Below are 27,836 nucleotides of genomic sequence, written 5' to 3'. Positions count from 1 at the left end.
ATCTCTCATACTTTGGACATGTTGCTAGAAGAGGCTATTCCTTGGAAAGTGATATTGTGTTAGGAAAAGTGGAAGATCAGTGAAAGAGAAGAAGACCCTCAACGAGATGGATTGACATAGTGTCTGCAGCTATGGGCTCAAATGTGTCAGAGATGGTACAAGATAAGACAGAGTTCAGATCTATTGTTCATAGGGTCACTATTAGTCATACCTGACTTGATGCCACTGAACGACAATGACATTAACTACGTTTTGTCTTTCAATGACATGTATGGGTATAATTTTCAATATTTCATGATAATTGGCAGTTGAGGAACATCTACATATAGAATTTGAAGAGATGGTCAAAAGGAGGTCATTTCCTTTTTGGGGCTGCCTACAGGCTGCTGCTAGCATCAAATGTTTGTCCAATCCAGGCCAAGTGTCAGGCAGACTAGGGCTTTGTATGCAAATTTAAAACAAATTCTTTCAGTGCATCCTACTGTAAGTTAAGGCGTTCTGGTAGCTCAGTCATTAAGTGCTTGACTAATAATGGAAGGATTGGTGCTTTGAGCCCACCAGCTGCTCTGTAGGAGAAAGATGTAGCAATCTGATTTTGCAGAGACTTCCAGCCTTGGAAACCCCTTTGGAGTAGAGTCACTCTGTTACAGGGTCACTATGAGTCAGAATAAATAATGAGGCTATTTAAGTAACACAAATTCACAAAAAATGTAAGTGGAAGTCATCAAGATGTGATACCCAGGTGCAGGCTGCTGGTCACCACGAATGGCAGAGGAAGAAGAAGCAACAGGAAAACTGGAAAGATTAGTCTTTACCACGGGAACCTCAGAAAGGTTCTCAGAATATGAGTCTTTGCCTCCATTTTGAGGGGGACAATCTCAGTTACCAATCGTGCTTTTTTACATCCTTAAGAGGAGTTTCTTATTTCTTCTGCCTTGCTGGTTCTTCCTGTGTCCAAGCTCCAGGACAGTAACTAAGAATCCACAGTGAGGTTTTTTTCCCTAAGCCATAAATCTCAAGACATGCCCTTGAAAACTGGGTAAGGACAAGAAGGTGGAGCATTTTATTAGCTGGAGGTTTGGAAAGATACAAGGATTTGTAGGCAAGGTCAGTATTTCCCAAGGTTTTTTTTTTCTGAAAATACTTTGCTTTTGATTTCAGGGCTCTGATTCAGCCCCAGGCGGGCATTCCATTTTGGGATGACTATACTCCCCAGGGTGCCCTGGAAACTAGCTCTTTCTCCACCTACAGTTTCCACAAGAAACATCTGCTTTAGTTTATTTGTAAGTCAAAGCAACAAACTGTCAATACATCATCTTTTTCCGCTCTGGGATGCATTCCTCTTGGCTGATGCGAGCCCTTCCCTGAGGGTTCACCTCTGGACCTCCTGTGTGTTTGTTAAACTGTGAACTGATTTTGATGAGAATTTGAAGAGCGCCTTACATCCTAGTTTACTTAACCTTCTCACACGAATAGCAAGGTTTCTCTGTGGGGAATCCTGGTGTGACTACTGACTCATCAGATAAGAAATGAGCCTTGAAACAGGAAGAAAAAAAATAATTAAGGCCTTTCAATACCAATGTCATTCTCTTCATCTGTAGGTACGTCAGCATTGCAGGGAGCAGTCTGAACTTGAAATCTGCAGACTCCGGTTGAAATAACATTCCTGCCAGATACTATGTGACTTGGGATAGTTTCCACGACTTCTCAGGGCCTCAGTGTCCTCATCCATAAAATGCAAATAACGACACCTACCCTTCCAAACACAGAAGGGTCTTAGGGACTCAGGATGGGAAGGCATATTATCGAGCATTTGGTGCTTGAATTCTCCCTTATAAAATACTATCAGTAAGTCTTTCAAAGTATTTTTGAATCCTTCTGGTACAAGGAATTCACTCCCACAGAGCCCAGTGTATAGTGGGATAGCTGTAAATTATTTTGAGCTGAAATGGTCTCATTTGAGATGCTACCAATTGGTAGAATGTGGAAACACAGAGACAAGTCCAATCACCTTCTGGAAGAAAGGCTGTCAGGTGTCTGTGGGTAGTGCCATTCTTGATTCTGACAATCTAGTCTCTGCACCTTTTTCCCCCACTAGGTTAAGCCTTTGACTTTCTTCACTACCATAGTTACTGTTCTCCAAAGGGACTTGAGGTAACTAGTGACCCTAACAATATCTTGTCCATAGCTAAATGTGGCATTGAGGATTGCCTCAATTGAGGAAACCTCACTGAGGGAACCAAGTGGGAGAGAAATTCTTCATTCTAGATGCTAGCATTCTATTCACGCATCTGGGCCCTCAGTCCATTTGTTTGATGGGTATATCCCAATAGCTGCACTTTCTGTATAATCTTAATTTCAAATACTTCACTCTCTGATCATAACTTTCTTTTCTTTCCAGCTCCTTTCTTCCTTTACTAAGTGTACAATTCAACCAGGATTTAGCATCCACTCTATAACAGTCCTTTACCTTTCTCCTCCACCATTCCCTTAATATCCAGTGAGTCTGCATGGCATGTTATTGTAATTACTCCCTGGAATATGCTCTCAACTCCTTTCTTTCTTTGGTCTGCTTGCCTGACAAAATTCTAACTCTGATTCAAATCTACCTATTCTTGCTTTGTACTCAGACAGTTGAACTGGCTAGAGAAAAACTCAGAAATGGGTTCACTTCTCTTTAAATTTAAGTTTAAGTGTAAGATTATTTGGAAGCAGGAGTGGCATCCACTTCCTAAATAGAATGCATCTGGAAACTCTACGAACTTTGATAAAGGTTGATGTTGTAGAGAGTCTTCGGGCCTTTTTTTCAAGGGGTTGCTATGAGTAGTGCTCGACTTGAAGGCAATCGACAACAATAACAGCAACAACAATCGCCTTCCAATTAATCTTTAAATCCCATTTGTCCCCTCATCCAGTGGTTTTCCCACTCTCCTAGATAAAGAAGTTATATTTCCTTCTTCCCTAAACCTCTGCCATCCCTGACTCATCTTTACTCTCGGCTGCATTCAGTCATACACTCCCACTATATCTACTCATTTACCTGGATCCTTGTCCAGCAGCCTGCCTGCCACTTAACTGTAGACGATTTTCCATGTTTAGACTGTCTAAGACTAAGTTCTTCATGTGTTCACTAGATTCCTTTCCACCTGCTCACTTCATTATTTTCTCTTTTCTACAGCACACTCCCATCAGCTTATAACCATAATATTATCTTCTGTCATCTTAAAACCAAAATAAAACACAACAACCACCTATTATTATTATTATTATTTTTTTTTTTAATTCTCAGGTAAAGAAACGAAGATTCCTAAAATCTCAACAACCTGCTCAAGATCAGAGACCTGGAAAAGAGTAGAGTTAGGGTTCAAACCCAACTTACGACTCCCAAAGCCAACTCAAATTAGACGTTACAAGCTGCCGTGGTAGATCAGTTCTCTTTCCAGCCCACGTCTCTGTCCAAGTGGCTGAGCAACGGGCAGATCAACTCTACCATGACTTGCTAGAACACTTTTGGGACAGCAAAGATGGCTAGAGGTTTTCAAGAGAGACAGCAAATGGTTTGGCCTCCAGAGGCCTACTGGGTTGCTGAAGTGTAAAGACTAGCTTTAAACTCGACGGCATTCCAGCCACGGCAGGGGGAGATGTGGCCAGACAGACAGGCATATGCCGCAGGGGAAGGGAGCAGAAGCTGCAAACCTCACATCCCAGATGCAGGCATAGAGAGGTCTGCTGATGTCGTTCATATCACTATTTTTTTTTCAAGTGCTTAACTACAAATTTATTTGGTTGATCATAACAATATTTTTGTGTGTGTCAATTTTAACATTGTTGTTGATTGTAAAGTTTTTGTTGATTTTTTTACATTTTTTAATTGATTTTAACATTTTTTTGGCTGATTTGAATATATAAATACAATTAAATAAATCTGAGGGGGAAAAAGGGATAGCAAAGGCAAATCAGCACTCACAGAAATGTATTCCATTATTACTATGATTAGCCTGGGATACAACATTCATTTGAAATATGTGCACAGAAAACTTAAGAGAAAGACCTAAAGGGAAAGGTTGCACATCTCTACCACTTTGGATCTACCAGCATTCCATAGGAAAAGATGGGCAGTCTCCTCCTGTGATGATTTACGGTCTCAGGAACCCTATGGAGGCGGCTGTGAGTTGGAGTTGACTCAGTAGCAGTGAGCTGGAGTGAGTTTTGAGTGCAAAGATGACACCTCGTAAATCCTGCAGAGCCTGTGAGGTCCACTTCAGTGACTCATTAACACTGCCTGATCCTCACAGGTAAAAATGATGATTAATGTAGCAAGTTGCCTTCCAAAGTCATTTTGTCAGAAAGGTGTACTTTTCCCCCACCATTGAGTAACATCTCTATTCATACTGGGAAGGAATCCAGAACAATTCAGGATAAGGAGGACTCCTCTGTGTGCACCTAACCTTCAGATTGTTGCTGCGTGTCAGTGAGTAGGAACTGACCTGCAGTTGACCCTCCAGTGTGTTTTCAGAGGCAGTAAATCGCACAGGAGGAGTTTGCCCATTCTTCTCCCAAGGAGCAGCTGGTACATTCAAACAGTGTGCCTGCCTTCAGGAGTGCAGTGCAGATTCTTATCACTATGCCATCAGTGCTCCGAGATCTTTAGGTTACAAGAGCTTTTAATCATCACTGTTTCTCCTACCCTATCCTTCCCATGATTCTCCCAGAAAAGGAGTCCATTTGCCTTTCAGTTTCCAAGATTGAATTTTCAGACTACCCTAAAAAAAACATGCATCTACTGCTTCCTATGTGTCAAAACTAGCCTTGACTTCAGTCATGCTATCTCACAGCCTTCATTCAAAAGAAAGGCTGATGCACTTACTTGTCTGTTATAGCCTTCATGAACTCATCCAGCAGGTCATCGTACTCCTTCCCACGCACACGCTGGTGTTTCAGACCAATGTACAGAGGGTCTCTGAGCAGCTCCTGGAAGAGATGACACACACTCCCTGAGTCCCCACTTTAGTGTTTTCTGCTCCCCACCCCTCAGCACCTTCCACCACAGTTTCCTCAAGTGTCCTGGTTTTGGGGGACTGCTAAGAGGGTTGGAGGTAGAGGTAGGTTTCTTATCTAGCCACCTAACTTCATAGTCTATGACCCTAACCACTAGGCAATCCTGCTAATGTGGTTCTTTTGCATAAAAAATAATTGATTTATTATTTTAAAAGGCTTGACTCTAGACCTTATCTGCCCTGAAATCACTGTAGAAGGTAGCTTAGAGGAGAATAGGAAATACCTACTTTCCCAATCTTCTATCTAGCCAATCCTGGGGGCAATGTAATCAGTCAGGTGGATTTAGCACTGTTTTCAAGGTACCACATGGCAAGATTTAGAAAGAAAGTTAATCCTAACTTCCTTTCTTGCTTTTTTCACCCCCTAGATTGTATGTCTTCAAAACTGTTCAGGATTTGTTCCTGGTGTGTTGAGACAGAGAAAAACAGACAGACTAAAGGATGAGGGTGCCCTTTCACATGCCATCTTTAGAGAACTCTTCTGAAAATCAGTTGGAGGCAACAAACATCCAGTCAAGGGAGAAATAATAAATTAGAGAATAATAACTTGCTGGACAGTTAGGCAATTATCAAAACTAAATGCATCAACAATCTGCATTATGCAGATGACACAACCCTGTTTGCTGAAGCTGAGGAGGACCAGAAGCACTTGTTGTAGAAGGTCAAGGACTGCAGCCTTCAATATGAATTGAAGCTCAACATCAAGAAAACAAAGATTCTTACCACTGCGCCAATTGGCAGCATTGTGATGGATGGTGGAGAGATTGAGATTGTAAACAGCTGTAATTTGCTTGTCTCCACAGTCAACATCCTTGGCACCAGCATTCAGGAAATTAAAAGATGTATTGTGTTGGGAAAGTCTGCTGTCGAGACCTCTCCAGAGTATTGAAGAGCAGTGATATCAGTTTGGAGACTAAGGTGTGCCTCATCCAGGCCATGGTCTTTGCAATCATTTGCTATGCATCAGAGAGCTGGACAATGACTAAGGATGATAGAAGGAAAATGGATGCCTTTGAGCTGTGGTGTTGAAGAAGAATATTGAATATACCATGAACTGCTAAGAGAACAAACTGGTTCATCCCAGAGAGGGTGACACCAGGTTGATCCTTGGAAGCAAGGATTCTGAAGCTTTGTCTGATATACTTTGGACATGTCGCAAGGAGGGACCAGTCCTTGGAGAGGGACATCATGCTTGGGAGGGTGGAGGGACAGTGCAGGAGAGGAGGACCCTTGATGAGATGGATTGATTCAGTAACTGGGGTAATGAGGGCAGGTGTGCTGGAGACAATAAAATTGGCACAGGATAGAGCAGAGTTTAGGGCTATTGTACATAAGGTCACTATAAGTCACAGGCGACTTGATGGCACACAACAACAACAACAATGGTGTTTAAGCCTAAGCAGCCACTGGAATAAACGTGTATGAAATTATTTAAGTTGAAAAAACAAAACCAAGCCAGTATATGAAATTATATATGTATTGTAATAATGGTTATCTGAAATACACACATGCATCCTTGAGAGAGAAACACAATAGTGATAAAAAACAGTATAGCCCTTGGCATGTGCAGAGAATATTTACTTCTCATTCTCTACCCAGTTCTTAGGATTTCTTTCCGGTGGTATAGTCTATAGGGAGTTGCACTGCTTGGCCAAAGACTGTATCTCTTTGTAGTTTGAATCCACCGGTGGCTCAAATAGTATGTCTCAAATAATGCACGGAACATAACTTATGCTAAAAAGTGACTAGCTGTTCCCCCATGACTCATCTTTCAGGCAAACAATGGATAAGCCTACAGGTAATCAGTAATACCAGGAAGGATGGTTCTCCTAAGAACAATCAACCATTCAAGACTGAAAAGGCAGACTTTGCCCAGGAATAACTCTCAAAATGCAGGGAAGGGGTAAGAAAGAAGGCTAAACGAAAATAGGAGACACAGGGAAGAAGTGAGAAGACGGCTTTTGCAACATGGGATTGTAGCAATGGCACAAAATAGAATCAGTGTAAATTTTTAAGTGGAAAATTGATTTGATCTGTAAACCTTCACTGAAATTACAGTGTTGTTGTTAGGTGCCATGGAGTCCAGATGACTCACAACAGATTTGAATCCTGTCCTATTCTGTGCAGTCCTCACAATCTCCGACACATTGAAGCCCACCACTATAATCACTCTGTCAATCCACCTGGCTGAGAATCTTCCTCTCCTTTGTCATCCCTCCACCTTTCCAAGCACAATGTCCCTCTCCAAGGAATAAACTCTCCTAGCAACATGTCCAAAGTACGTGACATTGAAGCTTCATCATCTTTGCTTCCAAGGAGCATTCGTGACTGCACCTCCTTCAAGAAGTATCTGTTTGCTGTTTTGACTGTGCAGGTGATACTCAGTCCTCTTCTCCAACACCACAGTTAAAAAACATCAATTCTTCTGTTATCCTTATTTATTGTCCAGCTCTCAGACGTGACTTAAAGGACCTTGGCCTGATTCAGGCACACCTTAGTCCCCAAAATGACTCAATAATTTGGAGAAGTCCTGACTACAGACTTTTCCAGTACAAAGTATTTCCTGATTTGACTGCTGGTGTCAATTGTACTGAGTGTGGATCCAAGTAAGATGAAGTAGTTGACAGTCTCAATGAATGACTCTTTGAATAGTTAACATTTACATTATCCCATTGTACATTTATATTTGCTAAATCTGCTAACTCTATCAATGGAAGCAGCAGAGAAGGTTGGGAGGCAGTGTTCTGTAGAGGAAAGGGCACTTCCTGACCTGATGACCAAGGCCAATACAGACCTGGCTGAGCATGCAGCTCCTGTATGACCCAGCTCTGGAATAAAAATGGATTTTGGGCTTTATACTTAAACAGACTTGGATCTGACTTCAGGCTCTGTCTCTTTACTAAGTCTGTAACTTTGAGAAAAGTTTTTAACTTATCTCTAGTTTTATTCTCTGTAAAACTAAGGTAATAATGATCCCTGTCACATAATGCAAGCGCTTTGAAGAAAAGGATTTACTTTATTCATTATCTTTTCAACAATTTGTTCTGTGCTGACATATGTTAGGCCCTTAAGAAGCATCTTTTTCTGATGTGAGTTGCATGAGTAATGGGACTAAGCCAAGGAGAACTATGAAGATCTTAGAAATCACTTGGTTCAATGAACTCCCCAAGGTCACATAGCGTATTAACAGGCATAACAATCCCCACCACTGGACCAATAGACAAAATCATGCTAGAGGGATAAAAGATTGAAATTGTCAACAATTTCATTGTACTTGGATCTACAATCAACATCCACAGTAACAAGAGTTAAGAAATCAAAAGACGTCACTTTGGGAAAATCTGCTGTCAAAGACCTCTTCAATCATCAATAATGATGTCAGTTTAAAGACTAAAGGGTGCCTGATCCAAGCCATGGCATTTTCAGTTGTTTCTGATGACTCTGAAAGTTGGATAAGGCATAAGGAAGATCAAAGAAGAATGAATGCCTTGAATTGTAGTTTTGGAGAAGAATATTGACTATCCTAATGTCTGGGCAAAAGGACAAATAGATTTGACTTGAAGGAAGTACAAAGTCTAAAGTGTTTCTTAGAGACAAGGATTGTGACAATTGGTCTCACATATTCTAGACATGTTGTTAGGAGAAGCCGGTCTTCAGAAAAAGACATTATTCTGGAAAAGGTTAAGGGTTGGAGAAAGAGAGGAAGCCCATCAGCAGGATAGGTTGACATAGTGAGACTGGGACTACAGGCTTGAGCATTGAGATTGTGAGGATGGTACAGGATAGGGCAAGGTTCAGACCTGTTTTTCATAGGGTTGCTATGAGTTTCAGCTGATTTGACAGCACTTAACAACAGTGGAGAAACCACAGACTGAGAACAACTCCATGATAGAGACCGGCTCATTTATCTCTGATTCCTCCTGTCAAGCAGAGTTACCTGTTATCTAAATATCACCAGAATCAATAAATATTTCCCACTTTTAGACAGTTACTAAATTCTCCTTGGAACTAAGTTAAACCTATGGCTCTAATCTTAGTCTAGAGCACACATAGATTACACTAGCAGATATGGCACTGGAGGCTGAGCCTTTGTATAGGGAAACACAAAGGAGGAGGAATGGTTGCAGGTAGAAACTAGTAGTTGGAATGTAGAATATGAGAAGTGGAATGTAGGAAAATTGGACATTGCAAAGGAAGAAATGGAACACATAAATATTGACATACTAGGCATTGGTGAAATGAGATCAATTGGCATGGGACATTTTGAATCAGATAATCATATTATCTACTATGCTGGAAACGAAAAGGTGGGGATAAACTGGGTCACATTCATAGTAAAAAAAGACCATTTCTAAATCCATCATGAAATACAATGTAGTGAGCAACAGGAAAATATCCATACACATACAAGGAAAACCTGCTAATACCACTATCATTCAAATGTATGCATCGACACCAGAGCTAAAGAGGAGGAAAGGGAAGATTTCTACCAATTTTTGCAGTTGGAAACTGATCAAACATGCGACCAAGATGCATTAATAATAATGGGTGACTGGAATGCAAAAGTTGGGAACAGAGAAGAAGATCACTAGTCTGAAAACATGGACTTGATGACAGAAATGAGGCTGAAGATAGATTGATAGAATTTGTACAATTAAATGATTTACTCATTGCAAGCATTTTTATAAGAACCAATGGCGACTATGCACATAGACCTCACTTGATGGTCTTCATAGGAGTCAGATTACTACATCCATGGAAAGAATAAATGGCAAAGTACAATCTCAGCTGTGAAAACTAGGCCAGGCTCCAATTGTGGAACAGATCATCAGCTACTCATATGCAAATTCAAACTGAAGCTAAAGAAAATGAAATCAAATCCCTAAGATCCAAAATTTGACCTTGAGACCACTTATACTTAAAAACCATCTCAAGAATAGTTTGAGGCCTTGGACATTAGTGAACAAAGACCATATGAGCTGTGGGAGTATATCAAGAATATCATCCTTGCTATTGTGAACAAAGCCGCGATAAACATGGGTGTGAATATATCTGCTTGGATGTCTGTTATGGTCTCTTTAGAGTATATTCCCAGTATTGGAATTGCTGGGTAAAATTAATAAAATAAATATTAAAAAAAATATTATCGATGATGAATGCAAAGGGTCATTACAAAGATAGAGGAGGAATAAAAGACCACTATAGATGTCAGAAGAGATTCTGAATATTGCACTACAGCACCAAGAGGCCAAAGTTAAGGGAAGAAATCAGGAAGTCAAGAAGCTGAACAGATTTCAAAGGGTAGCTTGGCAAGACAAAGCAAAGTATTATAATTAAATGTGCAAAGAACTGGAGTCAGAGAATCAAAAGGGATAAACTTACTTATCATTTCTTAAGCTGAAGAACAAATTTAAACCTGGAATTGCTTTAAAGGTGCCATAGGCAGAATATTGAATGATCCAGGATGCATTAAAAAAATAAAGGAATACACAATGTCATTGTACCAAAAATAATTGGATGATACAGAAAAATTCATGAAACAACATATGAACAAGAGGCAGTGGTAATGAAGGAGGAAATTCAAGTTGTTCTGAAGAAATTGGCAAAAAAATAAGGCCCTAGGAATTGATGGAATAAAAATTGACATATTTCAGAAAATGGATGCTGCCCTGGAGACATGTATACCAGGTTGTGCCAGGAAATCTGGAGGACAGCTACCTGGCCAACTGACTGGAAGAGATCCAAATTTATTCTCATTTCAAAAAGAGGTGATCCAACAGACTGTGGAAGTTATCAAGCAATATCACTGATATTACACACAAGCAAAATCTTAATGAAGATTATCCCAAAACAGCTGTACCAATACTTGACAAAGAACTACCAGAAATATAAGCTGGGTTTAGGAGGTGCTGTGGCAATAAGGACATCATAGCTAATGTCAGATGGATCTTGGCTGAAAGCAGAGGGTACCAGAGTAATGTTTATCTGTGTTGTATTGACTATGCAAAGGCATTTTACTGTGTGGATAATAACAGATTGTAGCTAACTTTGAAAAGAATGGGGATCCCAGAACACCTGATTGTGCTCATGTGAAACTTAGACTAGGAGGCAGTCGTCACAACAGAGCTCTGCTTTCCTAAAGTAACAGTGCATGGCTCAAAATCAGGAAAGGAATGTGTCAGGGATGTTTCCTGTCTCCATATCTTTTCAATCTATATGCAGAACAGATCATTTGGGAGGCTGGGCTTTATGAGGAAGAATGTGTCATTAGGATTGGAGGGAGATTCATCAACAACCTGCATTATGCAGATAACAAAACTTTGCTTTCCAAGACTGAGGAGGATCTGAAGCACTTGCTGAAGAAAGTCAAGGACTGCAGTCTCCAATATGAATTGAAGCTCAACATAAAGAAAACAAAGATTCTCACCACTGGGCCAACTGGCAACATCTTGATAGATGGAGAAGAAATTGAGGTTGTTAACAATTACAGCTTGCTTGGTTCCACAGTCAATACTCTTGGCACTAGCAGTCAGAAAATCAAAAGACAAATTACATTGGGAAAATCTGCTGTCAGGGACCTCCCCAGAGTGCTGAAGAGCAAGGGTGTCAATATAGATACTAAGGTGCACATGATACAGGCCATGGTCTTCACAGAGAGCTGGACAATGACTAAAGATGATAGAAAAATAATTGATGCCTTTGAGTTGTGGTGCTGGAGAAGAGTATCGAACATACCATGCACTGCCAAGAGAACAAACAGGTCTATCCTGGAGAGAGTGAAAGCAAGTTTCTCCTTGGAAGCAAAGATTTTGAAGTTCCATCTCACATATACTTTGGTCATGTTGCCTGAAGGGACTGGTGATTGGAAAAGGACATAATGCTTGGATAGATAGAGGGACAGTGAAGGATAGGAAGACTCCACATGAGATGGATTGACACAATGATGTGGTAATGGGAGCAGGTGTGCCAGAGACAGTGAGATTGGCTCAGGATAGGGCAGGGTTCTGAACTATTTTGCATAGGGTCGCAATGAGTCACAAGCAACTCATGGCACACAACAACAAGAAGATGAAGTCATTTATCCAAAGCAAGTGAACCAGACTTTTTTTTCCTCTTCTGTGGGAGTGAAGGTTGAATATACCCTCCCTGGCTATTTTCCCAGCTTTGCCTTCCTAAGGTTTTCCTTGGAGACAAAATGTCATGGAAAACAAAATCGTTCCCTCCTCCTCCGTTGTCATATCACTGCACACAGGATTTAAGTGGAAAGACAGATGGACTTTCTGGCCTGGAAAAATATTTATCTTGTATAGCAACAAGCACACTAAGATCTTATTCAGAAGACATCAGGGGGTCTGGGACATCATGGGCTTGGATTTACACTATGGACATAGAGAAACTTCCCCCAGATGGGGTGACATGTAATATATACGTCACTAATATTTTTTCCTGGAAGCTCAGTCAAATTCAAGGGTAAGTCAGATCCATGTGTATAGAGAATAAATGTCTCAGAAGACAACCTTTAGAAAACTCCAAATATTTATTATTTGAAGTAATGATGGTCTTACAAGATGAAAGTAAACCTTTAATACCCAGCTCTATCACAGTGTCCACACTCAGGTTTCCTCAGCAATGCGTTACATCCTCCAGGGTAATGTTTGCCAGGTTCTATTGATAATCTGTTCCAGTGTTTGTCTCTCCAAGTAGACAGGGCATGCTTCTCCTTGATTTGTTTCTGTTGTTATTAGGTTAGGTGCTATTGGGTCAAGCAGGACTCACAGTGATCCTGTGAGTTCAATAGACTTGAACCCTGTCCTATCCCATGCCATCCTGATCATCCCTGACACACTTGAGCCCACTGTCGTGTTCACTGTCAATTAATTTTGTTGGGGGGGTCTTCCTCTCTTTTCTGCTGACCTTTACCTTTCCAAGTATGATGTCCCTTTCCAAGCAACAGCCTCTCCTAGCAACATGTCCAAAGTATGAGGGACAAGGCTTTGCTATCCTTGGGACAAGGCTTTGCTATCCTTGCCTCCAAGGAGCACCCTGGCTGAACGTCTTCTTTTGGCACTTCATAGGATATTCAGTGCGCTTCTCCAACACCACAACTCCACGGCATCGATTCTTCTTCTGTCATCCTCATTTAATGTCCAGCTCTCTGATGCATAGCAAGTAATTGAAAAGACCATGGCCTGGATCACGTGCACCTTCCTTAGTAATCAAAAGGACATTATTCTCTTAAGAGTTCTAGAGAGGTCCCTGACAGCTTATTTACCCATTGCAATACATCTCATGGTCTCCTGACTCTTGGTGCCAAGGGCGCCAATTGTTGATATAAGCAAGATGAAATAATTCAGAGCTTCAATCCTTACTCCATCTGTTATGTTGTTATCTTATCTCATGGTGTGGACCTTTATTCACCTCTACAAAAATCTCTCACACAGCAGCTCATGTTGATGGGAACTCATAAGGCTCAATGTTTCTCTCAGGAGAAAACCTCGAAAGCTCAGGAGAGCAATGTCAGGGCCAGGTTTTTGAGATGGCCTGTGGCACTATTAGAAAATTGGGTCCAGAGCCAGTCCTAGAGGAAGCCAATCTCCCTGTCAGGCCTTCTTTCTTGTGTAAGTGGAGGTGTTGAATTCAATAGCATATTATATCCCATCTATCACATACGGAGGATCCTTGGTGATTCAGTGGTTAAATGTCTGGCTGTACAATCTGCGCTCACTAGCCCTTCTGTGGGAAAAAGGGCTGGCAAACTGCTCTCATAAGACTGCAGCCTAGGAAACCTGTGAGGAAATTTTCCTCCATCATGGAGGATTCAGAATTAACTAGACATCACACAATCACTACCAGGTTTGATAGTCGATGATTTTGTCTGGCTGCCTGTGGATAAAATAAAATGTACATACCATCCCACATGATTGCCCTGATGGAGGACCAAGAGTGTGCCTACTCTCCGTAACTTCCCCAGCCCCTCTGGCACAGGCACTCAATCATGGATGTCTCATCTTCACGAGATCACTGTACCACATGTTTATGTTTCCAAACCTGCTTGGTGTTGGCAGGTAAAAGTGACTCAGAGTTTGAAGACTGTCGAGAAACAGATGTTTTCCTTCAACAGGAAACCCGGAGGGCTGTTTTCTTTGACTCTGATTAAAGCTCCTGTTACCTCAGGAGTTTTTATAGAGACATACACACAGATGGTCATGTTATTCTGACTCAAAAAACCTTCACAACAGCACGCCCCCTGCACTGACATGTGAGCAGAAAGTTGCAAAGACTGAGTCTCTCTCTTCTCTAGCTTTAGCGTGCAATGAACAATAGATGTGTCTCAAGACTTCGGGCGTGAGAATTTGGGTTGTTTTCCTTTTACTAATAGTATGTGATCATATAGTGAATCCATCTGGAAAGAGATGAATCACCATTTTCCTAATGTTGGCCAGTTTGTAACTTTAGGTTTATGTATCCTTATGTAAGTTTCTTGAAGTGCCCCTAATGGAGGCTCAGCTGTCTTGGAAGTGGGGAGATAGTGTGAACAGCACTGCTACAAACCCAAAGGCAGCTTCTGATGAATTCCTTCTGACTCATGGTGACCTCAAGTGTGTCAGAGAAGAATTTAGTTCTATAGGATTTTTGGAAGTACATCACCAGGCTTTTCTTCTGAGGCCTGTGTGTGTGGACTTGAATGTTCTATACAGTAGGCTGGTATTAACCATTCACACCACAAAGCATCAATACACTCTGACTTTCAATTAAGTGTCCATGGCCCTTGGTGTGAAACACTTATTTTCTTGGCTTTGACTACACTATCTCTGATGTACAATGCTGTCCCCTTAGGGCAGTGTATTATTCTGAACCAGAGAAGCTTTGGAGTCAGAGAGACTTGAGTTCAGATCCCAGCTCTGACACTTAATTCCTGAGGTAAAGAGTTTAATAAGGTTCAGCTTCATTTCCTCATTTGTCAAATGGGGTGGATACAATCTCACACAGCTGTAGGGAGAATGAAATAAAATAGATAATGGTTTGTCACTATGCCTGACACAGTGCTGGCACTGCTCTTAGTGGCCTAGGGGATGTGGCTTTCTCTCACCTCTGTAGTGTGGCCAGGCTGGATCAGGGACTGATAAATACATCCCAGTCCTGCCCTGTGGAGGAGCTGTCCCACTGGGAGGAAGCAAGCCTAGGAGAGAGGGAATTCCAGAGACCCAGAGACCTATAACCCCAGGGGGGAAAACAGACATTTGGAATAGATGTAACACATTGGCTATTAAGAATAATAAATTAGGTGACGGCGCTGAAGCACTGACAACAATTCGACTCTGGCCTGGCTCTAATTTATCTCCTTCATGCCAAGCAGAGTATCTAGCACCTAGTAAATACTCAATAAACTTCATTTAAAAAATGAGGAGAAAGTGTTCACAGAAATATTTTAGTTGAAAAAAATTAGAACAAAATTATGGGTATGTTATAACTAGCTAATAAGCACATGTATGTATATGCACAGATGAACATTCAAAGGGAACATAAAGGTAGCACGGACAGAAAAACCTAACTTCCTTTTCCTTTTTGAAATTTTGAATGTTTTAAAGTTCCTTTAGTGATAAAAGTTCTAAAAATCAAGAATGCATGGTATGTGGAGAGAGAGAAGAGGTGCATAGCAGGATCCTGGCCTGGCCACCTCTGATAAAACCTTCTTCAGCCATTTGCTGTGGGATTGCATTCAACTCATGGTGACCTCACATGGAGCAGAGGACTGTGTTCCACAGGGTTCCCAATGGCTAGGGTTCTGAAAGGTAATTTCCAGCCCTTTATTTTGAGGTGCCTAGATTTGAACCTCCAACCTTTTAATCAGAAGTGAGTTAACCATTTGCATCGTCCAGGGACTACAGCTGCTTAGATAAGTGCCCCTTCCTCATCCCAGCTGCCTCTTTCTGGTCCCAGAGCACACACATTACCTCGTTGTTGGTGCCGACGTCCAGCAGCACAGGGAGACACTGCTGTGGGTTCACGCCTCCGCAAGCGGTGTAAAGGGCCAGCTTTCCCACAGGGATGCCCATGCCATAGCAGCCCAGGTCTCCTAAACCAAGTATGCGTTCCCCATCAGTCACTACCACGGCCTGAAAAGCAGGGGCACCATTAGTTGGAGACAGCACCTTATGGGACAAAATTCACACTTTAACATTAGTGCATTGGGCTTGACTCATGGATGCCCACTGACTTACAGGGGGATGAAGCATCTTGTCTGGAGTAAGGTCAAAGGACTCCTTCAATTGCACTGGGCCAGCCCTTTCCTCACCCCTCTGCTATTTCTAGTAGGCTTGTAGAAAACTCCACTGAAGAGAGGTGACATGACGAAAGACACCTTCCCAGCACTCTGAGAGGCACTAGAGTTAAAAAACCCAGCAAAAATCTGGAGTGAACTACAGGTTCACATTTCCCATGTTTGTATGGATTTTTAAAAATTCTTTTATACTCTGTATGTCTAACAGGCTTTTGGGGAGGCAATGTACCACCTTGTTCTCTGCCTGCCTCTCTCTCATTTAGTATTCACATTCCTTGGTGTAGGTGGATCCGATGGCACTGGCCCAGGGCTGACCCGAGAATCACGATTCCTGGTTTACTCTGGTTCTGGCTGCCCTGGACATTGTACACGTGGAATCTCTCCCCTTCCTCCTCCTGGAATTTTCTCCCATCCCTCTTTCCTTTTATCTTCCCCTCCTCCTCTTTTCCATTTCTCTCGCCACACATAAATAATGCAAACTCTTTAGCTTTAAATCTTGGTTCCACTATTCACTAGCAAATAACTTAATTTCTCAATTTTCCTTATTTATGAGAATATAGTAATTTCTGGATTTTATAGGGGTGTTAGAAAAATTCAATTAGCTAATGCTTAGAAAGCATTTAGCTCAGTGCTGTAGATAAGGTGCTTTGCTGCCCTTTTAGGATTTATTCCCTCAGCCTGCAAACAATGACTGATTAATGTAGGGGCCTGAAAGTCTGGCTATTTTGTCCCAACTTGGGACAACCTTGAAGGGACATCCCAGGCTTTTAGCCTCTTTAATGGCCAGTTTAGTCTTCCGTGAGACCTCAGAGAATTCTTTCCTAAGTCTTTCTGTCTGCCTTATCCTAGTTCCTTCCCTTGCACTGGTGTTAGTCCAACCTAAGAATACTTCCCAACAGACTTTCTGTGTAATCAGATACCTTCCCAGGAAATTCAAGACCTGGCGGGGCATACAACAGCATTTAATGCACGGTGCTGCTGTGTACGGCAGGTAGGGCTTGGCACCAGCAATATGGCCTGTACTTAAATGCCTGAGGGCTGGTGCCCAGCGGCAGAGGATGCTTGCTTGGCTCCACTATGCAGCCTCCTCTCAGCACCTCCTCCCCTGGAGCTGTTGGGAAGGAGATGAAGAAGAGATTTAGGAGCTTGGGAAAGCTGTTAGGGAGGAGGGCGATTCTCAGATGAACCTCCCTCCTGGCTCCAGGCAATGGCCACTGTGGGAAAGAGTCAGAAAAGTAGTTCTCACTCCACTTTGTGATTTACACCAGACAGCTCTCGGTGACCTTGCACGCCCCCTCCTCCCTGAACAAGAGGGGCCCACAAAACTTCATCGTCTCCCCAGCCCTGGGCTTCGGCTTCATTTCTCCTCTTGGCCTACTTCTCTTACATCTCAGTATGAAGCTTTGCTTTCTGGCTTGGAAACCACAGAAAGGTATCTTTTATCTTCCAAGTTGATTGCCCAGCAGCCAACATCAAGGATCCAATGATACTCCTTTGAAAACTCTGCTGCTCTCGCCCAGCAGCCAGGCAGGAGTGACTCTGCAGGGCTCTGGTTAGGGCATCAGCACTCATCTGTGGGGGACCTTGGGTAAGTCACTCCTCAGCTTGCTCATTGGGGAAAAGATACATTCCTCTCCATGTTTCACATCCCAACTTGAAGGCTTCAGAACACTTCTCACTTCACTCTGATTGTGGTGAAATCAAATGAAGTTGTGTAGAAGTCTTTTGTCAGCTCCAAAGTTCTATAAGAAAAATAATGAGGGTGGTGGTGGCCGAGGCAGCAAACGTGGCAGCGACAGCCCTGAGGTTTGCATCTCAGGGTTTTTCAGCCGCCGCCACTTCTCAGACCTCATATGTACAAACAGCTGGTTAGAATTCTCTGTGCCATTTTCCGTTTTGTGACCAGCTGGTGCCTCTTGCCTGGGCTGTCAAAAAGAGGCGATGCTCGAACAGCAATCTGTTTTCCACAGTGGACACTGATGGAATACCAGCCAAAAGACCAAGATTAGATTGCTTTATTCACCAAGTGAAAAACAGTCTCTACAATGCTGCCAGCTTGTTTGGATTCTCATGCCAGCTGACTACAAAGTTCAGGGTAACTTCTGCTTATAATGGCACACAGAATGTGGCCTCTTCAGAAGAGGTATTTTCAAGCTCTTCACCCTGTGAACTGACACATTCTGGATCCTGGAACAAAATGCTCAAACTGGGTGAAATGGTAATAAGTAAGTCTCCTAATGGAGTTAGTGACTATCCAAACATCAGAGTGACAGTAACCCAAGAACAGCCACCGGAGTCTTGCCTTCTTTTGGTTTTACTTTGAACTTCAAATTCTCTAACAGAAGACCCAGGGGCCACTGTCACAACAGAGACAATCCAGAGAGTCCCTTAACGTGGAAACATCAGGAACAGTCAATGACAGAGATGACCCTTGAACATGGCAGCAAGGGCGTCCATGGTGAGAGCGTCCACATGTTGAGGTGTTCCCATTGTACTGTGGAAGAGGGCATTCACAAAGAGGAAAAAGAGAAATACTAAAGATGATTATTATTTTTTTCTTAAGTTTGCAAATTCTTTATATTTCTAGCCGTTCAGACAAATATTTTTGAGAGCTTAGGTTACCTCTAGTGGTAAAACCAGAGCCAGCTATTAAGCATCCAGACGCTACAGTAATTGAATACGTGACCATTTCTCTGGCACGTTCTTTGTTCTCTTCTTCCAGAAGCTGTAGACGTCTATTTAGCTTGATCATCTGTCATCTTAACAAAGCTGCATCTACAACAGTCAAATCATCTGCAGAGGCTTCAATTGTTCTATCTCTATTTGAAATGCCATATACCTCTTCAATTTGAGGGTGTTGGAGCAGCTCTTTCTAAAATCCAGAAAATCTAGCAGTCTTTCACTCAGTTTAAGAATACAGGATGGTGTTTTCAGTGTCAGAGGCTTAAAGGGAGTTGACTGTTTAAGGTCTAGGTCTGCTGGTCTTGGAAATGAAATGTCTCCATTGTTTTCTGCAACAACAATCTCTCTGGAATCTGCATGATCACACTGGCTTTCTGAGCTCCTTCCTGAAATCCTTGTTCCAGGTTGGCATGTGGTGGTGCCACTTTTAATTTTTCTAGGACTTTCATTCGCTGACAATATGTTCAGAATATTCCATTTCATTTCATATTGAATTCAACTGATTTCCTCCATCTCAGAAGCAGTGGGAGCAGGAAATGCTGCCCCACACAACAACTGTGTTTCGACTCCTGCTTGCTATGTGAACCCATCTGCTTCTGTGCTTCATATTGAATCCTTCCAACTTGTTTCAGTGGTGTGTGCTGGCTTTAGAGCCACTTGTGTCCCCTGGCTTCCCTCCCCCCCCAGGGGTGTGTGTCTGGTGAGGGCCACTGCCCGCCAGCTCCCGGGCACTTGGGTGGGCACTCTTGCAGGCCATTGGCTGAGCCCATGGAGGTGCTAGAGCAAAGCACAAGCTGGAGCGGCCTGCAGCGGGCCAGAAGCGACTCGAGAATGATTGGGCCTCACCAAAGATTATTGGAGCGACTAAAAGGAGGAGGTCATGAAAACTCTGTTCCTCCTACAACTTCTTCAAACCATCATAGTTCTCAAAAAAGTCAGATGGGTGTGCTAAAACTGAGAGACTGGGGGGCGGGGGGGTGGGGATGAACAGCATCATGGAATCAAAACAACTCTGTTTGTTCCAAAACAGTATAGAATTGTTGAAATGAGGGGCCCTCTATCTTCAATGAGAAGGAAAAAAAAGAAATTTTCTGATACTGAGAAGACAGTTGGAATCAGAGTTGAAAATGAAGGTAGGAGAGGACTGTTTGAAGAAGTGTCAGCCGGGCTCTGCCTGGACAGTGGAAGCAATGGCTTATTCAGGAGGAAATTATCAGTCCTTGAGATGTGAGAAAGGAATTACAGAGAGAGAGAGAGAGAGAGAGAGAAACAGATGAATTCCTTGAACTTACAGAGGACATGGAAAAAGAAATCAGCTATGCCCTTGGCCACAGCTCACGGGAAGAGATCCTCAGCAGTACTTTCAAATTGTTAATGGCTCATGGTGATATCCAGACCTTAAGGAATATCACTGGCTTATTGATAAAGTCATTAATTTTTACAAGAATCTTCTGATGGAAAGAAAGAAAAAGCAAGCCTGTCCAGCACTCCATGAATTAGTACTTTCTTCTACTCTAACTTGGGTTCTGGGGTTATAAAGCTGTGAAAAGCTGGACCAAATGGGTAAATCTCTTTGACCAAGAACTTATTGTGGTGCCTATTCATTGGAAGAAACACGGGAGTCTAGTGAGTATAGAACTATTAAAAAGGTGTCTTAAATATCTGGATTCGGTGGTTGCTGTGAGCTAAACACTGTGACTGATGTGTCAAATGCCATAATGGTTACCCATGGTAGACAGTGTTTGGTGGAGCTCCCCAATTAAAACAAGCCTGGAACAAGGAATGGCATCCACTTCCAAAACAGCTTGCCTCTGGAAACTCTATGAACTTGGAGAAATGATGACATTTATGCAAATGTTCAGGTTTTTCATTCATAGGGTCGCTGTGAGTCATCTACGACTCAACAGCACTTAACAACAACATGGGACTAAAAGGCCACAGGATCTTTGAGATTCTCTTTCAGTATTTACAGATGAAAGTAAGACCAAAAGAAACACTGATCTCAACCTTTTAGAATGGATCCATTACAGCATGAAGCCACATGACACTCCTTAGCAGTTGATTGGGAGTGATTGTGGAATGTTTACCTGCTAATATGCAAATTAGACAAACCCATCACATTAACCCAGCAGCAGATGTCTCTCTTCCAGAAGAAGATGGTGTGGGAATCCCTCATTAGCCACTTCTGTGAAAATGCCCTTCCTGCCCCTCTAGCTGCTGGTGGTTCTTTCCTGGGCAGTTCCATATACATCATGCATTTCGGGTTTAAAAGTCCCTGCATTACTTCTGTTCTCATTCAGATACTGAGCAGTCAAAATGCACGGAGGCCTCTGGCCACACCTTAGTCCTTACTTTGTATACAGAGGGCTGCTTGCAATCATGTTTGTAAGAGTTGTGCCTGCTCAGAGCCCTGGGCCGCTCAACCCACACAAGAAAAAACACTAAAAATTTTTGTTGTAAAGAATTTTTTCCTTATAAACGTGGGAAATTCAGGATTTAGTGTATGAATTGTGATTTTTTAACTCTCAAAAAAAAAAAGAGATCATGAACAGAGATTCATCTCTCTTTAATGCAATTAGGGAAAAAACGCATCAGCAAATAAAGAAGAGAGACTACTTGGAATATCTCCACCTCTAAACTGGCAGTCCCGGGGGTAAGCAGGGAACACTAGTAGAAAAGAGAGGTGAACACTGGGTGTAAGCTGATGTTGTTGTTGTTATGTGCCGTCGAGTCGCTTGAGACTCATAGCGACCCTATATACAACAGCCCTAAACTCCGCTCTGTCCTGTACCAATCGCACTGTCTCTGACACTCCCATCCTGATTACCCCAGTAGCCTCATCAAATCTAGTTCACTTGTTTAATGCCAAACTATAGGCCCAGTATTTAGAGCTCCTCATTTTTTGAGAGAAGCCACAAGTGTGTTCTCCTCAGCCAAAGTGTTTATTAGCGGCAAGGATGGTGAAACTTCTTCATCTCATGTACTTTGGGAATGTTGACAGGAGGGTTATTCCTTTGAAAGAGACATCATGCTTGTTTTAAAGGTGATGGTTGTTGTTATGTGCCGTAGAGTTGCTTGCGACTCATAGTGACCCTAAGTACAACAGTCCTAAACCCTGCTCTATCCTGGGCCAATCGCTCTTTGACACACCTGTCCCGATTACCCCAGTCACTGAATCAATCCACCTTATAGAGGGTCTTCCGCTCTTGCGCCGTTCCTCCACCCTCCCAAGCATGACATCCCTCTCTAAGGACCTGTCTCTCCTTACAACATGCCCAAAATATGTCAGATGAAGCCCCAGAATCCTTGCCTCCAAGAAGCAGCCTGGTTTAACCCTCTCCAGGATGAATCTGTTTGTTTTCCTAGCAGTGCGTGGTACTCTCAATACTCTCCTCCAGCACCACAGCTCAAAGGCACCAATTTGCCTTAGTCATTGTCCCTAGTCATTGTCCAACTCTCTGATGCATAACAAGTGATTGCAAAGACCATAGCCTGTATCAGATGCACCTTAGTCTCCAGAGAGACACCATTGCTCTTCAGTACTCTGGAGAGGTCCCTAACAGCAGACTGTCCCATCGCAATACATCTTTTAATTTCCTGGCTACTGGTGCCAAGAGTGTTGACTGTGGAGCCAAGCAGACTAATGCTGTGAACAATCTCAATCTCTTCACCATCCATCTTGATGCTGCCAATTGGTCCAGTGGTGAGAATCTTTGTCTTTTTGACATTGAGCCTCAATCCATACTGAAGGCTGCAGTCCTTGACCCTCTGCAGCAAGCGTTTCAGATCCTCCTTAGTTTCAGCAAATAGGGTTGTGTTATCTGCAAAGTGCAGATTGTTACTAGATCTTTCACCAATCCTGATGACACACTTCTCCTGATAAAGCCCAGCCTCTCGGATAATCTGTTCTGAATACAGGTTGAAAAGGTATGGAGACAGGACACATTCCTGGCGTACACCTTTCCCAATTTTGAACCATGCAGTGTTTCCTTGCTCTGTTCTGACGACTGCTTCTTGGTCCAAGTATAGGTTTTGTATTAGAATGATCAAGTGATCTGGGATTCCCATTCTTCTCAGAGTCAGCCACAGTTTGTTATGGTCCACACAGTCAAACACCTTTGCATAATCAATGAAACACAGATAGACATTCTTCTGATATTCCCTGCTTTCAGCTAAGATCCATCTAACATCAGCTACAATATCCCTAGGTAGGTCAGCAAAAGAGAGGAAGACCTTCAGTGAGATCGACTGACACAGTGACTTCAGCAATTGCCTCAAGTTAGTCAGAGTTGATGAAGATAGCACAGGATAGGGTTCAGATCAGTTGTCCATAGGGTCACTGTGACTTGTAATCAACTCAATGGCACTTAACAACAACAACTTTAAAAGATTGCCTGTCAATGAAAAATTTTCAACTATTTTCTTACCTATACACTTTAAAATACCCAACCCCGGTAATATTTCACTTAAAAAAAATAAAAGCAAAAATCACTGAGGGCCAAATCATACATGTCTAGAGGCCAAATCAGCTGGCTGCCTCAGTGGTCAATGATGGCACCTAAGCAGGAGTCCCCTAAGTGACTGTTCCTAGAATGCTCCAGTCTCTTCATTCACCACACTTCCATTTTTGTTACAGCTCCCTCCTCCCTCTCTAGTCATGACAAAGACCGCCCAGGGAATCCCTCCCCAGCTTTGGCAGTGCTGACACACTGCAATTGCACTGAGCTCTCTAAGTAAAGCTCCTAGAAACCAGGCCTATCTGTACACTTTTTTCTTATCCTTGAACCCATAAGGAACTCTTTCAAAATTCATGTTTAGTACATATTTGCTGACTGTAATAGAATTAGATACCTCTGGCCTAGATCAGCTCACATAACCTATTCTTTACAGGCACTGGTTGTCTCTTTTAATAGATAAGATCTGCTTGAGACCCACTTCCTCTAGGTGTACTTCAAAGCCCCCATTTCTCTTTCTTCTGTAAAATGCCAGCAGTTACTCTCTCAATCTATGTAGTAATTCATACAACTCAAATTCATTGACATGGAGCCAGAACAGGCTTATAAATGACTGTAATGGTACGGAGCTGTGCTGCCAACTTAAATCTGCCACCTGCTTCACAGGAGAAAGATAAGAAATCAACATCTGTGTGACTTTCCACCTCTGAAAATTTGCTGATGGGTCAGCTATGAGTTAGTTCTGATGCAATAACACATAGCAACAACATTGGGTTTCTGTGGTTGTAAATTTTTTTTTGTGTGTGTGAGAAAAATTTGTATTTAGAATTAAGCAGCTGGACTCAGTTTAGATGATCCCAGTTTTGTTGGCAACATCCAAAGCATCATAGTCAGGAGCAAGTTGAACATACGCCTTCTTCTCTCCATCAGGACTAATCAAAGTGTTGACCTTAGCCACATCAATGTCATAGAGCTTCTTTACAGCTTGTTTAATTTGGTGCTTGTTGTCCTTGACATCCATAATGAACACAAGTGTGTTGTTATCTTCTATATTCTTCATGGCTGACTCAGTGGTCAGGGGAAATTTAATGATGGCATAGTGGTCAAGCTTGTTTCTCCTGGGGGCACTCTTCTGGGGGTGTTTGGGCTGCCGTCGGAGTCTCAGCGTCTGGAAAGTGGGTGACGTATTTGGCTGTGGATGCCCTTCAGGACCGCCTTCTTGGCCTTTAATGCCTTTGCTTTGGCTTCAGTTTTGGGAGGGGCAGGGGCTTCCTTCTTTGCTTTTGGCGTCATCTTTGTAGAAAAGCTGGTTGTAAATTTTGTGGGAGAAGATTGTCCATCTTTTTCTAGTGGAGTCACTGATCGATGTGAACCTCCAGAGACAAACTACCTTTAGGTTCACAGTGCAGCTCCCCATGGACTATGTCGCCAGTCTAGTAATTAGCACTCAGTAGAAAGCACTCAAAATAAGCCTGTTGAAATCAACAGGTAGTTAGCTTCTAAGCCTATATTTTAAGTTCATATATTGGTTTCCCAGCTAAAGTAAAGCCATTCAGGAGCAGGGCCTAAATTTTTTCATTTTGTGTTCTATGCAGTAGCTTCTGGGTAAAGTCTATAAGTCAAGCCCTCACAATAGAACAGTTGGGACATATAATGCAGCCATGAGCCCTATAATGGCAGCCTGGAGAAAGGGACTTCATGCTCTTACTGGGCGAGGAGGTTGGCTATTTGTAGTTTGCTTTAATTCCTCTTAATGCACATATAAGCACCTTACATATTAGCCAAGAACTTGCCTCTCCACCTTTGTGACTGGGACATGGAAAATGATTCTGTGGAATGCGTTCAGTCAATGTATCAAGCATCTGTGGAGCGCCTGCTATGTTCAAAGCTTCATCAGTGTTGAAGTGTCCATCAACATGGGAAAAATTAGTTTTGCAGGAACTCAGCAGTATGCTCACTCAGGTCTGCTTGGAGTTAACTTCCCATCAGACTGAGTTGGTTTCTTATCATTTTCTCAAGACTGTTTAAGACACATCCTTGACACTCCATGGGAATTTGCTTTATCTGGAATTGGGACCAAAACCTGCAAGGGTCAAGGCCTGCATGTAACTGGATTCTAAGCAGATAAGCTGGAAGGAAAAGCAGAGAACAGAATCACACCCAGCCAGAAATGTACAAAATAAACTATTCACTCGGACATGACTGCAGTCCATGGCCCTTGGCTGTGATTTGAGCGTGGCCCCTAAGAGCTAAGATCCTTCCTTGCTTCCTCTAGTTCTGAATGCTAAAGCCCATCTGAGGGCCAGAAGTGAGTGGGACAGCAAGAGAGCTTGGGAGAAACTGTACTTGATGTTCAGTGAGGCGGGATGGAGTGGCCAAGGGAATGGGCAGGACTGAGAAAGGGAGGGAGCGCCTGGTGAGAAAACAATGTTGGGAGTGAAGAAACAGGGTGGTGCCAGGCCTGCTTCTTATTTCCCCTGAGACCTCTTTATTCTATATGCTGCCAGCTTATGTGCCTGGAAATCCCTCAACAATCACCAGCAGATGGTATGCTTCAGTCATTTTGTTTGCTGTTGTGACAAAGATCTGGGCTGCAACAACCCTTAAAACTCTTCCCTAGAAGTCCCTATGAGGAGGAGAATGGTGATATAGTCAGAGACCTAAAACATTTCTATAAAGCTGCATGCCTAGTATTAAAAATGAACACACACTGAGTTCCATATTATAACCTATTTACTCTGTAAAAAATAACTTCTATTTTTTGAGTTAAATTAATATACTAGGAAGAAGCACCAAGTTTATTTTGTTACTCTGTATGTATACGTATATATTTTTTTTCTCACCCCCTACACTCACACACACCCAAGAGTACGCATTTATAAGTATGAATTATATGCTTTTTCTCCTGCAGACTGTCCTAACCTTACACCACAGTCTCTTTAGTTTTTGTCTGTCCACATCTTACCCTCAATTCAAGTCCTAGCTCTAACATCACTTCTGCTCTGAAGTCTGCTAAAAGTAATCACTTCCTTTTTGGCACAACCTTAGCTATTTTTATAACCTGTTTATATACAATCATGCTTCATCTCAGTAGCCTTTTGTGTCTCTGCCTTCTTTCCTTAGCTTCTTAAAAAAAGGGTTTATATAGAATTCCTTCCAATTTAGTTTGCCTCTCTTTAAACTGACTTCCTGACTGCTTCCTTATCCTCCACCACTACAAACAGGAAGATTTCACATGTCGTTAGGTGCCATGGAGTTGCCTATGACTCAGCCACAGATTGCCTCTTTGCCCTATCCTGCACTATCCCCATGATCTCTGCATGCTCAGCCCATCACTTCAGTCATTGCTAATCTCTCTAATTAAAAGTCTTCTCATCACCGACATTTGCTTTTCTAACCATGGATTTTACATGAGTACCAAGTTAACGCAAATTTTCACTCCTTGGTACATTTGTGCTTTGCTGGAAACAGACTATCTGGAACTAGAAAAAATGGAACTAAAAATGTCTTGCCTTCAAAGTAATAATGTCTCATGTTATAATAAGAAGGACTCTGGTCTTAGATGAGAAGATTAACCTGATAATAGAGCCAAGAAAATAAGATCTTACCTTAATATTGTCTTCTGGCCAAGAGTTCAGCATTGATGCAATGTGGCCCTTGTCATGAATGGTGATAAACAGCCCACTAAGAGAAACAAGACATGCATAGAAAGAAGCCAGTCAGACTGGGAATGAATATCACAAGTATTTTATGTCACTGCATCATCTTATTTTGACATTGATTAGAGTAAGAAGGGTCACTGCTTAAAGTCCCAATGGTTTAGGAGCCTTGCTCTAGTTTTTCTACGATCACTTCTTTCCACTAAGCAGTCTATGAGGTCAAGCTCACCAGATCCTGTCCTGTGTCTGCACCCTTCTGGATCATATTCCAAGTATCTAGACCTCAGAATTCTCTCTCCAAATTCAAGCCTCCAGGCCACTGTACTGGACTGTTTTTTTTTTATGTTCCTCCTGATTTTTGACTGTAGTGTCCTGTAATTCTTCAAGTTTGTTTTTCATCCATTGAAAACATTCAATCATCTTTTTTCTAAATTCTGCATCAGAAAGTTCCATCAAACTTTCTGGCTTCATGAAATCCATTGCTACTGTGTCATTTTTGGGGGGAGATATCTTGTTCTGGGCTTGCGCGGTGAGTGCGGTACCCTGCTTCTTTCGAGACATTGAAGTGGAAGAGTTGTTAAAAACGAAGGTGTTAGTTGGTTCTTGGTTTGATGTCACTACTTCTCTATAAAGATGTCCAGTACCTTCCTTTTGCTTAGGTTGATGGGACCAATGTGGTAGGGCCAAACAGCAGTTTGTAGTC

General features: G+C 42.3%; 1 protein-coding gene across 1 annotated transcript in view; it reads right to left on the bottom strand.

Moving 5' to 3' along the window:
• ME3 (malic enzyme 3, NADP(+)-dependent, mitochondrial) overlaps nt 1-27,836 on the bottom strand; it is a 259,048-nt gene that overhangs the window by 53,529 nt on the left and 177,683 nt on the right. The window contains exons 4-6 of the mRNA XM_006895258.1: nt 27,083-27,158; nt 16,013-16,174; nt 4,868-4,971 (exon numbers count right to left, since the gene is read on the bottom strand). Coding sequence (XP_006895320.1) covers nt 4,868-4,971; nt 16,013-16,174; nt 27,083-27,158 — 342 coding nt within the window. The remainder of the gene's footprint in view (nt 1-4,867; nt 4,972-16,012; nt 16,175-27,082; nt 27,159-27,836) is intronic.

Source organism: Elephantulus edwardii, unplaced genomic scaffold (genome assembly GCF_000299155.1).
Source record: "Elephantulus edwardii isolate Elephantulus edwardi_28Jun2011 unplaced genomic scaffold, EleEdw1.0 scaffold00163, whole genome shotgun sequence".
Lineage (NCBI taxonomy): Eukaryota > Metazoa > Chordata > Mammalia > Macroscelidea > Macroscelididae > Elephantulus > Elephantulus edwardii.
The sequence above is the reverse complement of the archived record's forward strand: the minus strand, read 5'-3'. Positions and strand labels throughout refer to the sequence as shown.